The sequence below is a fragment of the Staurois parvus genome, unplaced genomic scaffold (genome assembly GCF_062004578.1).
Source record: "Staurois parvus isolate SC_StPar_1 unplaced genomic scaffold, SC_StPar_1.0 ptg000648l, whole genome shotgun sequence".
Taxonomy (NCBI): Eukaryota; Metazoa; Chordata; class Amphibia; order Anura; family Ranidae; genus Staurois; species Staurois parvus.
Window position 1 is genome coordinate 4689023 of NW_028318444.1, and position 14213 is coordinate 4703235.

At 41.8% G+C, this 14213-nt stretch overlaps 1 protein-coding gene across 1 annotated transcript in view; it reads right to left on the reverse strand.

The window, feature by feature from the left end:
* The window catches only part of TGFBI (transforming growth factor beta induced), a 130689-nt gene that overhangs the window by 45958 nt on the left and 70518 nt on the right, over positions 1-14213 (reverse strand). Inside the window, exon 9 of the mRNA XM_089694081.1 lies at positions 9449-9586. Within this exon, the coding sequence (XP_089550207.1) occupies positions 9449-9586 (138 nt within the window). The remainder of the gene's footprint in view (positions 1-9448; positions 9587-14213) is intronic.

A 14213-nucleotide genomic window follows, 5' to 3' on the forward strand; every position in this document is an offset into this window, starting at 1 on the left:
AGCCATAGTCTATGGTGTAGAGAAGGTTTTTGCTTTCCACAAAGAGGGCAAGTAGACAGTTCCGGGTCGTTCCTTGAGTATTGACAGGGCATGTAGGCACGGTTTAGGAGTTTGAGTTGCTGTTCATGCCAGAATTCATTGTGGTTGAAGGCACATGTGGAGTTGAAGCCTGTTCAGCTGTAAAAGCATCAAAATCTTTGACACAAGATTTCGCAGGATTGTATGACTCGAAGGGTTTGGTGTATAGTAAGTTCAGGGGTCTGTATATAGATGATATTTTATATTTTTGAGAGTTCGCCAAGGCATCAAGGAATGTTGTACAAAATCTATTAGATTTGATGGGTGCAATGGAATTGACGTACTTCCTTACTTGGAGGATATAGAAGAAGTGGTGTGCTGATAGTTCATAGGTTTGTAGAATTTCGTTGAGAGGTTTTGGGGAACCCGTAGAGGTGTCATACAGGTGTTGTACCAGAGTTAAATTTTTATTTGACCAAGTTTCGTAAGCATCATAGGATTGCGGGGGATATGCTATTGCAGATTCAATGTAGTAGTTGGAATATTTGGAGGAGTGATTGAGCCAGTCTAAACCAGTCTAAACCAACACGTAGCATGCAGGAGAGATTGTAGAGTCGCACATTTGGGAGGCCAGAGCCTCCTTCGCTTTGTGGTAGAATTAATTTGGCGAGTGCTACACAGGGACGTTTGGCTCTCCATAAACATTTTGAGAGAGCCCGATGTAATTTAGTTATGTCACTGTGTTTGAGAAGGAGAGGTACGGTTTGGAGAGGATAAAGAAGTTTTGGGAAACTCACCATCTTAAAAAGATGTGATCTGCCCAAAAGTGAAAGCGGTAATTCCCTCCACATTTCCAGTTCCCCAGTGATTTTAGCAATCGTTGGCGTGTTGTTAAGCGTGTATAGAGAGCAAGCTAATTTTCCTATTTTTATGCCTAGATAGGTGATATGTTTATGAGCAATTTTAAAGATCGAGTTTTGAGTCCATAACAGAGGGCGAGATTGACATAGTGGGAGTACCTCACTTTTAGAAAAGTTTATTCGGAGTCTTGAGCATAAGCGGAAGGAGGAGAAAATCTGCTGTATGTATGTCAAGTCTAAGGATGGGTGAGAGGGGAAGAATAAAATATCATCTGCAAATAAAGCAAGTCTCAACTCCTGTTGACCAATTGTGATACCATGGAGTTCAGAGTGGAATAACAGAAAGTGTGCTAATGGTTCCAGGGCCAGGTTGAAAAGTGAAGGGGACAAAGGGCATCCCTGTCTAGTGCCCTTGTGCAACTGAATTGGGTTAGATATGAGGCCAGCTACTACCACTTGAGCTGTTGGGGATGAATACATGGCTTGGATCAGATGCATAATAGGGCCCTCAAATCGAAACTTCTGTAATGCTAAGAAAAGCCATTCAAAATTAACATTGTCGAATGCGTCTAATGAGACAATTGCTGAATCTAGAGATGTGCCGCTAGAGGCTTGGTTCAATACCGATATCACTTTACGAATATTCGATGTCGCAGATCGACCCTGTACAAAACCTGCTTCTGAGGGATGTATGAGTGTGGGTAGTATAGCTGCAAGTCGTAAAGCAATAATTTTTGACAGGAGTTTTGCGTCTAGGTTCAGTAGGGAAATCGACCGATATGATCCAGGGTCCGATGGATCTTTGTCTTTTTTGGCAGTCAGTTTTATGTGGGCTTGAAATCCGGAGAGTAAATAGTCCCCTCCTCCCTGGATTAATTGAAACACCGATTGTAAGGTGGGGGAAAGGGTTTTGGCCATAAGTTTGTAAAATTCGTCTGTATAGCCATCAGACCCAGGAGTTTTGCCATTCATAAGTGCTTTAATGGCTAGGGAAATGTCCGATTGAGTAATGGGAGCGTTTAGAGTTTGAAGTGCAGTTGGGTCTAGTTGAGGTAATGAGATTCAATCCAGGAAGGAGGTGGCCCTAGCGATGTCTATAGGGTCTGGGCCATAGAGATTTTGGTAGAATTTTTCTAGTATAGAAATAATATCTGAAGGGTCACTTTTTAACTGTCCCTGTGTGTCTTTCAAAGATGTAAAGAGGGTAAGTGTGAATGGTTTTTTACATAGTCTTGCTAGCAGCTTGCCTGGCTTATTGCCAATTTATGAATTGCAGGTCACTAAAGGATTGTCGTGTAGCTTCTTGAGCTGCTGCCCATATGTCAAAGCGTTGTTTGGCCTCCGACCAAACTTTCCTATGATCAGGAGAGTTGAGACTTACCAAATCTTTCTGAGCCTGTCTTAGACTAGCGCTTGCTTCTGTATAATTTCGAAGTAGGTTTTTCTTGTACGGGATTGTACGCAATGATTCTGCCTCGCAACACTGCCTTGCCTGTCTCCCAAAATAGATTGGGGTTATCTCGATGCTCTGCGTTAGTATCACAAAACTCGTTCCAGGCGGTGTTCAGTACCCGGAGCAGGTCCTGACTATTTGCTAAATAGGAAGGGAAACGCATTGTAGATGGGTGATGAAGAGGTTGTGTTAGCTGCACTGATATAGAGATCGGGGAATGGTCAGAGATTGCTATGTTGTGTATGTTAGATTCCGTAACATTTTTTAATAAGATGTGATTGACAAAAAAGTAATCAATTCTGGACAGAGTATGGTGAACAGGAGAAAAGAAACTAAATTCTCTTCCTTCTGGATGGTTCAGACGCCATACATCTGTGAGTTGTAATACCTCTGTAAAGTTATTCAATATCATGTGTGTTGGGGGGAGAAAGGTGAATTGAGGTGGAAGATTTTAGCTTGTCTTCCTGTGTATTTATACACAGGTTAAAGTCTCCTCCCATCACAAGTGAGAGGTGTAAGAGGTTCTCAAGGCCAGATCTTGAAAGAAGGGCTTGGGTGAAGAGTTCGGGGCATATATGTTGACCAATGCTAGGAAAGAGGAGCCCAGTTTGACATGTACCGCAACATATCGTCCCTCATCATCTGCAGCTAGTGTTATAATGTTTGGAGTAAGACGCTTATGTATGAGAATGATTACTCCCGCTTTGCCTCTATGTGAGGGTGATCCCAATACCTGACCCACCCACAATTTTTGAGGCGCGAAAAGTCTTTTTGTGTCAGGTGTGCTTCTTGCAGAAACGCAATGTCCGTTTTCAATCGTTTAAGATGGCGGAGAATGGCCATACGTTTGTGGAGTGATCTCAGGCCCTTGACGTTCCATGATACTATACGAGTCATGGAGACTTGGATATGAAAGTGTTCAAAAGGTAATTAGAAGCATTGCTAATTGGTATCAACTCTCTTGGGTTGTTGCTATATGTTCTGATTTCTCGGTGTGTTGTAGAAGAAGGAGGCGTTGGAGGGTCCCCGGGTAAACAGAGGGTAGAGATAAAAGGAAAGAGAAAAGAAGGGAGGGGAGGGAGAGATACACATCTCAGGATGACCCAACAGGGGTCCAACAAAAATAAAATATAAACAATAAACTGCATAGACATTAAGGACTTCACATTATTCCGCATGTTAACTCCTATCTTTGCCTGTGTTACCGGAAACGGTAGGGTGTGGATTCTGCACCGGGAGGCTGCATAGACCAATGCAATAATAATAGTGGCATGTGAGAAACCCGATAGTCGCCTGGACCATCTTTGAAGGAGGGGCAGCTCACCCTAGCCTCAACCGCAGTATCGCAGTCACAAATTGCACTAAGATGCAGTATCTAAAGTAACATGTAATGACTAGAAAAGTACATGGCAACAGAGCCCAATTATTTTCTTATCTTAGCATCAAATTAAGAGCATTGTAAGGCTCAAGGGAACATTAACCTGAGGTATGAAATACCCGTGAGCATGTACCTAGGTGAGGTGAGCATCAGTTCTCAGGGCGGTCTTTGTTTTGCCGAGGTAAAGTTGACACATTTGCATTTTGGTGGTTCTTTTCTTGGGCTACGCTGGTCTCTCGGGGGGGCAGGATCCTGTGAACGCTGTGATGGTTGAGGGCCCGTGACATCAGAAAGATTATTTTGTAGGTTTAGAAGGGCTTCCTCTGGGTGTACAAATGATTTAGGTTCTCCTGTAGGCGTAGTGAAGCGGATTGTAGCTGGATATGCTAGGGTAAATTTGATCCCTTTTTGGAATAGTGTACTGCAAATTTGTTGGTACGCTTTTCTTTTGCGGGAGACTTCTTGAGAATAGTCAGCAAATAGTAATAGCTTATGACTGTCTAGTTGTAAGGAACATGAGTTGTGAAATGAATTGAGTATGGCTACCCGGTCAGCGTAATTGAGGTATTTGACTATTGTCGAACGTGGTGTGCGTCTGTCGTTGGAGGGTGCGCCCAAGCGATGTGCCCTTTCAACCTGACATGGAGGTATAATACCTAGAGCTGCAGGAATGCGTTTAGAACAGATATCGGACAATGAACCTGAATTGTAGGATTCTGGAAGGCCTATGACGCGCAGGTTATGTCTGCGTGAGTGGTTTTCTAGGTCATCTAGCTTGTCCAGTATCTTCTGTTGTGCTCGATTAGATTGTGTGGCCCCCGCCTGCATAGCTTGGACTTCATCCTCCAGATCGGAGATGCGATGCTCCGCTTCAGTTATGCATTTGACATTTTCTCCCAGGTCCCTTCTCAGTTGTTCTATGCCTTGTGTTACGGCCCTGTCTACTGCCTGTGTAATGGCAGGTAACAATATTGAGGCTACAGCCTGTGCAATTTTTTCATATTGCTCCATAGGACTACAAGTATCAGCATGCCCTAGTGGAGAGGTATGTGATGGCTGTGTTTCCCCCCTACCTGCTCCTGGGTCTGCCTCAGGCTCTGTGTCCATGCTCAATAGTCTGGCATCTGTGCTGCTGCTGCTGGTGCTGTTGCTGTTACACTGATCATGTGCGGCGATCTTGGCTGCGAGAGAGGGAGAGATGTTCCCCAGGGACCGACCCGCGGGATCAGGGCCAGGTGTCACCGGCCGCAGATACCAATCCATCCGGGATCGGATGGGGGAGACTTAGGGGGCACTCCCGTGCCAATCAGGTAAGTCCCCCGGTGCAGGGGGAGGACTTTATATGCCAGTAATTCCGGAGCTGCGGGATCCCTTCCCTAGCTCATGCGGCGCCGGAACCGGAAGTCTTTGCAAACTGTTCTTATGACATAGATACACAGTTAACATCTTTTGATTGAGTTGTAGCACCCTCCTAGTTAGGTGTTTGTTAAATGTATTTTTTTTATTTTACTCACGCTATAATCAGAGGAGTGGGATTGTCTATTTTGGTCTGCTGTGGCTCCACAGGATGTGGGTTGATTGCCTCCCCCTAGTTCTGCTGAAAAACGTCCAGAGCCGAAAGTGGAAGTGAAAAATTAAATCCCCAGCTTGAATATTTACTACCCTCTGACCAGTCCCTGGGAAGGGGGTGTGCCCAGTAGGTGGTCAGGGGTAAATAGACTAACGACCGGATAGAAGAGTTAGTTGGTGCCTGGTCCTACCTACATGGGGATGGACTGCTGATGCTCCAGGGGGCTGCTTGCCCCTGCAGCCATCCAGGACTGGTGTTATGGACACAAATAGATCAAATTCTGGATCTTTCTAACCAGGTCTGTGAGTAGAGCTAGAGTACTGAGCAGCACTCCCCAAGATCCCCAGCTTTGGATCGTGACTGTTAGAGTTAGCCCTAAATTTCTTTAAGATTGTTTGCAGTTCAGTTGCAAGGGGTCTAGACTGCTCCATTCTACTTTAAACTGTTCTAAAATACTTCTAATCACGGTCTTCGGCTGTGAACGTAGTGACTGTGTTGCCGTTATAGAAAGAAGTGTCCTCAGCTTGCATTTGAACTGTTTTGAGTATTTTGGCATATCCCATTCCCCATTGTTCTTCTTCAGTTGAAGTTTACAACAAGAAACCTCCAAAAAAAGAAAAGACTGATTATTAAGCCTGATTGAGTGAACTGTTGCTGTGTGCCTGGCTACCTCTGCACTATATGGGAATGAACTTGGGCAAATCCGATGCCCCTTCAGGTGTTAGCTTTACATAGGGTTAGACTTACACTGACTTTAAAAGGTTTTGGAAGTATATTAATAACAACAACCTAAAGTCTATGTAAATCCTAAATCTATTTCCAGTATGTTTGTCATCCTGTCTTATTGCATTTTGTTTTTTGTTGCTTTTTATGAATTGATTGCAGAGTTTCTTACCTGAGCATCCTGCCAATAACAAACACATTCTGACAACACAGCTGACAATGCTAAACCACTGCCTTTTTTTTTCCAACTGGCAGCATTATCAGCCAGTTGTGTGTGCTTCTTCCATTGGCTATTGGGCTGCCATGTAAGCTGACCTCATAGGCAGTCAAATGGCCAACTGAAGCAGCATATACAGTTGACAGTGTTGATGATAATGATAAAGCATTGGCTTTATGTCATCAGCCTGCATGTTTTTTGAATGCTGCATTTCATGTGAACTCCTCATTTTTTGTGTTTGTACTTTATGTATTTAATATCTGTACTGTGTTTTACTTGCGAAAAATGTAAAGTAATAAAGCAAATTAGGAGCTATTTTTCATTTCAAGAATATGTTTTATACAAGCGTCTACATCCATTTATTATGGCACCCTTAAAAATTTTAAACATTTCACCAAAATCTGAAAATTTTGCTCATACCTAATGTTTGCTGTCATGTAAGGTTAAATGAAGCAAAAAAGAAGTTACAACTGACAGTGGACTTTTACGAGAACACCAAACAAGACAGTGTGTTGGAGAATACAAATTCCTATGATAATATTTATATTAGTGGAATTTAACCACTTCAAGTCTGGACACTTTCCAGTCCAGGCCAATTTTCAGCTTTCAGTGCTATCACATTTTGAATGACAATTGCACGGTCATGCAACACTGTACTCATATGAATTTTTTAGCATTTTTTTGAGACAGATAAAACTTTATTTTGGTGGTATTTATTCACCACTGGGATTTTAAATTTTTTGCTATATAAATGAAAAAGTCCAAAAATTTTGAAAAAAAAAGTGTTTTCTTATAAAATTGTGCAAATAAATAATCTTTCTTCATACGTCATCTTGGCCAGTTTATAACCAATTATTTAAATAATTTTTCAAAAATCTTTTTTACATTTTTACTTTATTTTTTCATATTATTATGTATGTTTTTTTTTTTAACATACTGTCAACCTAGCAGTACAGTGTCACCGTAGTGACACTGTACTACTTGTGGGGGGGAGATGAAGATTTTTTTTTTCTTTTTTTGCACTGATTGCTTTTACACCGTTAAAGGCTGCAAAAGCAATAATTTCTCCTTCTCTCTGGCTGCATTCCTGCAGCCATTGATAAATACAGTGAGATCTATGATTGGTCACAGCTTGTCACATGGTACAAGGCTGTTGTGAATAGCTTTGTACCATGTGACCTCTGTGATCATTCACAGATTTCACACGTAGTAAGCAATGATGTCAGAAGTGACATCTTGTTTACTACTATTCATGTGATCACTGATTGCCCAATCAGTGATCACATGAATCAGGACCTCACACAGAGGTCCCGTACAGTGATCTGTGTTCCGCTGTGTCCTCTGGACACAGCAGGCACCAATCGCAGTGCTGCGCACTCCTGGGGATCACGCACAGGCAATGGATGTGGGGGGCATCTACAAACATTAACCTGCATCGGCAGCACTCCTGTCTGGCCGTTTATCTACATGGGCTGGAAGGGAAGTGGTTAATAAGTACTGGATACATTTAATAAGTGCTGGATACATTTCCATAAATGCCAAAACAAACTCTTTCATGTAGGTCAATTTGTGATTTATGTCTACTGACCCTTCAAGCATTTCAGAAAGTATTCTAAGGCATTTTAGTAGTAATAGAAAAAAAACATAAGTATTCTGCTTATGGCATAATGAATCAGTTTTAGAGATCTCAGTGTGAGGCACCTCAGAGGATACAGCTGTAGTGAACCATTCCTTTACTTCACACTTTATAATAAAGATTTATGACAAGTACTTGCTTGTAGGAGCTCAGAACCATAAAAATACAAAGAAACATGCCTGTGATATAATGTTCTTTCTAAAGAAAATGCACGAAATGCCGCATGCTTAGCTTACTGATCAGTTTTCTTAGTTTATAGTAAATGAACAATAAAGCCATTTTCTTACACTGTGTTTTATATCTTAAAATCATTTTCTCAATAAAAATGTGTAAAAGTGAAAATGAGAGAAAAACATAATACGTGTTTTACTTTATATTAAACAGAAGTGAATTTACAAGCTTTTATGCATAACCATATACTTTGCTTTGCTGATAAGTCCTCAGCTCAATAAATATATTATTCTAAAGGAACGACAGAAATAAAGGAGCCATGCATCAAAATAGGAAGAGTGGAGTAGGCAAAAAAACAGGAACAGAGGAAAAAAGGAGGAAAAGAGTGAAGAATAGTGGAAACTGGAAAAATATGACCAATTACTGCAAGAGTATGGAATACATATGAGGAGTAAATCTGGAATTTACAAATATGGTGTTAGATTTTGAAGTGGTACATCTTGGCAAAAAACTATAGAGAGAAAAATCTGGTGCAGCTCTGCATAAAAACCAATCAGCTTCCAGTTTTTTGTCAATGCTTCATTGAACAAGCTGTAGTTGGAAGCTGATTGCCTATCATGAACAGCTGCACTAGATTCTTATTGCTGTAGTTTTTGTAAATTTCTCCAATAGTAATGCATTTCAATGAATCTTTTCGTTGATGTGATTGTGGTACCCTTTAATCTAATTGGTAAGCTATGGGGTTAATTTACTAAAACTGGAGAGTTCAAAATCTGGTGCAGCCGTGAATGGCAGCCAATCAACTTCTAACTTCAGCTTGTTCAATTAAGCTTTGACAATAAAATCTGGAAGCTGATTGGTGTCTATGCAGAGCTGCACCAGATTTTGCACTCTCTAGTTTTAGTAAGTCAACCCCTATGGGTTACGGTGCTTTCCATATAGTGGTTGTACTATTCATATGTATTCTTGTAACTAAAGCAAAACTTCACACAACTTCTACATTTATCCTAAAGAACCTATATCCTATTACATCACCACTTCCTGAACAGGCCTGAAGTCCCTCTAGTCCCTCAATCAAAATCAAACATTGTGGTTGAACTGGAGCATGCAAAATCTGGTGTAGTTCTGCATAGAAAGCAATCAGCTTTCAGATTTTATTGTCAAAGCCTAACTGAACAAGATGAAGTTAGAAGCTGATTGGCTACCATGCACATCTGCACCATATTTTGCACTCTCCAGTTTTAGTAAATCAACCCCATTACTGGTATACCATTGCTAAATACATTCAAGCCAACTACATCTGATGCCATATTGGAAGGGGACATAGAATTATAATAGTTTTACCCAGCTTCATGACCTGTGTTATCACTACCTTTTCAGTCATCTGAACTATAAAAGATAAACAATAATAAAAGGACAAACCTTTAAACGCATTGTTGTGTGGAGCTATTACTGTAACTCGTTCATCTACAGAAAGGTGAGAACCCAATCCAGCTTGACTGAACAAATCAATAACTATAGAGGCAACTGAATCTTTCCCCAGTTCGGATAAAGTTTTAGCTGTAAAGTAAAAAGTATAAAGAAAAAAACACTTATTAATATATTCATACATAATAAAATAGTCAAAATCTTTTGGCAATAGACAACTATCATAACGATATCTACACTTAGTATTATCAACTTGCAGGGATATGGTAATTAAATGGTTATTGCACTTATGAATACAGATGTATCAAATTACTGCATATTGTCTGGCTTACGTTAATTCCCCAGATGACTAAACTTTAACAGCTTCCCGATCGCCATATAGCAGAACTACTGCTACAGGGCAGCAGGGCTATGCAAAATCCCATAAATATACGTGATTTTGCATTTCTGGGTAGGGGGAGCGTGCGCCGCCCTACCTGCGCTGCCATTGGTGGCTACAGCTGTCGATCACTGGGCCCCAACAAGAGATTCCCCACCGGCACCCGGCGATCGCTGAGGAACACTGACAAGGGAGAGGTCTGTATGCAAACAACACAGATCTCTCCCCTGTCAGCACCAGCATACAGATTTTTATTGCTCTGCATAGCAGAGCAATAAAAAGCAGCATGCTTACATAGTAAAACACACACAGCACACATAGTAAAACAGCACTTCAGTAAACCCTTTGATCACCCCAGATGTTAACCCCTTCCTGCCCCGTGTCAGTGCTTTTTATTAGCACTGATCATTGTATTAGTGTCACTGGGGATGTCAGTGTCAGTTAGTCAGTTCCCCCCCAGTGTCAGAATACCCAACGCAGTCCCACAGTCCCACTATAAGTCGCTGATTGCCTCCATTACTAGTATAAAAAAAGAAAAAGAAAAATTCTAGTATATATACCACCATTTGTAGACGCTATAACTTTCATGTAAACCAATTAATTTACATGTATTGGGATTTTTTTTAGCAAAGACATGTAGCAGAATACATTATGTTCTAAATTTATGACGAAATAAAATTTTAATTTATTTTTTTTTCTGGATATGTTATATAGCAAAAAGTAAAACATAGTGGTTTTTTTTTCAAAATTGTCGGTCTCTTTTTTGTTTATAGTGCAAAAAATAAAAAACACACAGGCGATCAAATACCACTGAAAGAAACCTCTATTTGTTAAGAAAAAGGACATACATTTAGTTTAGGTACAGCATTGCATGACAGCGCAATTTCCAATTTAAATAATGCTGCACCTTACCGCAAAAATTGGCCTTGTCAGAAAGGGGGGTAAATCCTCTGGAGGGCAAGTGATTAAAAAAATCAATTTAAACTCCTTTGGCATGATGAACACTAAACAGGACATTGTTTATCTGATTCATCCCTGCAATTGTGAATATTTATAAAAAATAATTATTTAGTTAATTATAAAAGAATTTTATAGTGTGTAAAATACCAGCAAATATTTGCTATTAACCACTTGCCCCCCAGAGGATTTACCCCCCTTCCTGACCAGGCCATTTTTTGCGAAATGGTGCTGCGTTACTTTAACTGACAATTGCGTGGTCAGGCAACGCTGCACCCAAATGAAATTTACGTCCTTTGTTTCCAACAAATAGAGCTTTCTTTTGGTGGTATTTGATCACTTGTGCATTTTTTATGTTATGCACTGTAAACAAACGTGTAAATTAATTGGGTTACGTGAAAGTTATAGCGTTTACAAATGGCAGTATGTATACTGGATTTTTTTCTGTTTACTAGTAATGGTGGCAATCAGCGACTTATATCGGGACTGTGGCAGACATTCTGACACAGGGGGGAACTGACTTGGTGTCACTGACATCCTCAGTGACACCAATACAGTGATCAGTGCTAATAAAAAGCACTGACAATGTTCTAATGGCACTGGGCATAAAGGGGTTAAAATGTGGGGTGATCAAAGGGTTAACTGTGTGCTGTTTTACTATGAGGCTGTGTGCTGTGCTTCAGTGTGCAGGAGCTGACAGGGGAGAGATCTGTATTGTTTACTTACAGGTCTCTCCCCCATTAGAAATCATCGGATATGGCTGGGTGACGGCGGAAAATCACCGGTCGGGACCTGGTGATTGACAGCTGAGGCCACAAATGGCGTATATATATGTGTGATTTTGCGCACCCATGCCGCCCTGTAGCAGTGGAAGCGGTTAAACTCCCACAATAATATTCTTTCTTTTTTTATGTGAGCACACACTTAGAAAAAGTCCAGCTGAAAGTATCATACTATTATTTGGAAAGGTCAGAGCCTTTTATTGTTAGCATTCATGTTTTGTTTTGGGTAAAAATATAACGGACATATAAAAATATAAAATGCTAAAACTTAATGTGAAGTTACACTCAAAAGCGGAAACTCCACTTATTTCTCTCCTTCCCCCCTCCACTGCCATATTTGGCATCTTTTTGGGGGGGGAGCAAGTACCTGTCAAAACCAGGCAGCGACAAACTGAGCTGGAAGTTTGCACCCCTCCTTGCTCCTTCAGTCTCCTGGGAGCTTGTACAGGTCCCAGGAGACTGCCTAACCAATCAGGAAGTGCAGCGCAACTCGTTCATATGCAGTGGGCACCAGGCTGTGAAGCCACAAGCTGTCACAGCCTGGTGCCCACAGTAGAGATGCCGGCACCATGGAGGACAGAAAGAGAGAAGGGACGTGAGTACATCGCTGGACGCCGGGACAGGTAAGTGTGTGTTTATTAAAAGTCAGCAGCTACAGTTTTTGTAGCTGCTGACTTTTAATAACCACAAAAACGGCTGGAACTCCACATTAAACATTTTTTTCGTTAGAGCAACATTTATCAGGTAGTTTTGGATACTTGAGAGTATGGAAAACATAATTTTACTGAACAGTTCCAGTAAAAAAAATAATATTATTGCTCAGTGTCAGTCAAATTCTGACAGTAGAAGGGTTACTAAAACTGTAGACAGCACAATCTGATGCAGCTGGTACAGAAACCAATTAGCTTCCAGGTTTTATTGCCGAAGCTTAACTGAACAAGCTGAAGTTAGAAGCTGATTGACTACCATGCAGTGGTGTACTTAGGTTTTGTGCTGCCCTAGGCAACACAAAAATTGTGTGTGTGTGTGTGTCCCCAACGAGAGAGCAAGAGAGTTCAATGAGTGTGTGTGTGTATATGATTTTCTCTCTCTTCCCTCTCTCTCTCCCTCTCTTCACTCTCCCTCTCTTCCCTTTCTCTCTCTCTTCCCTCTCTTTCTCTCTCTCTTTCTCTCTTCCCTCTCTCTTCTTCTCTCTTCCCTCTCTTCCCCCCCTCTCTCTCTCTCTTCTCTCCATCTCTCTTCTCTCTCTCCCTCTCTTCACTCTCCCTCTCTTCCCTTTCTCTCTCTCTTCCCTCTCTTTCTCTCTCTCTTTCTCTCTTCCCTCTCTCTTCTCCTCTCTTCCCTCCCCCCCCCTCTCTCTCTCTTCTCTCCATCTCTCTTCTCTCTCTCTCTTCTCTCTCTTCCCTCTTTCTCCCTCAATTCTCTCTCTCCCTCTCGCTCTCTTTCTCTCGTCTCTCTCTACCCATCTCTCTCTTTCTCTCTTCTCTCTCTACTTCTCTTTCTCTCTCTCTCTCTTCTCTCCCTCGCTTCTCTCTCTCCCACTCTTTCTTCCTCCCTCTTCTATCTCTGTCTCTTTCTCCCTCTTTCCCCTCTCTCTTCTCTCTCCCTCCTTCTTTATCCCTCTCTCATCTCTCTCCCTCCCTCTTCTCTCTCTAACTTCTTTCTCTCTCTCCCCCTCTCTCATCTCTCTCTTCCTTCTCTTTTGTCTCTCTCTCTCTTCCCTCTCTCTTCTCTCTCTCTTCCCACTCTTTTATCTCTCTCTCTTTTCCCTCTTTCTCTTTTCCCTCTCTCGTCTCTCTCTCTCTTTTCCCTCTCTTTTCTCTCTCTCTTTTCCCTCTCTTTTCTCTCTCTTTTCCCTCTCTCTTCTCTCTTTCTCTCTCTTCCCTCTCTCTTCTCTCTCTCTCTTCCCTCTCTCTTTTCAATTTCAAAAGAGCTTTATTGGCAGGAACAAATAAAAATGTAGCATTGTCAAAGCAGTTTGTATGGGAAAAGGTGGAGGGGGGGAGGGGCAATATAAAGGGGGTGGGGGAAGGGTCCATGTAAAAGTTTTTTAAGTCCTCAGTTTTTCATGTCCCTCTTAGTCTGTGGCATGCTGTCACATATTGTGCAGCTATTTTCACCATTGGCTCCTCTTCTCACAGTAGAATTAGGAGTTTCCTCCTCTCTTCTATAGAAGTCACGTTCCCTCTCTTATCTCTCTCTCTTTTCCCCTCTCTCCTCCCTCTCTTTTCCCTCTTTCTTCTCTCTCCCTCTCTCTCTCTCTCTCATTTTTCTCTCTCTTCTCTCTCTCTCTCCTTTCCCTCTCTTTTCTCTCTCTCGCTTTCTCTCTCTCCCCTACTAGCACATATTCCCCCCATTCCTCCTAGCAAATACCACCCCCTCCCAACCCAAAATCCCCACTAAGCTTCCTTGAAAAAGTGGAGAGGAAAGAGCCAGCACAGGAGGTGAGCTGTGTTATGTTCTCTAAGCTCTCCCTCCTGTCACCCATGCAGCACATTAGACAGGATCACTAAGAGACCGTATGGGACTGTACACACACATACACACACACACACTATGATTACCACCCCCTACCTCCTCCAAGGGCTGCTCTTCTCTAGGCTGCATGGATGACTGGAGGGAGAGCCCCGGGAATGAACAC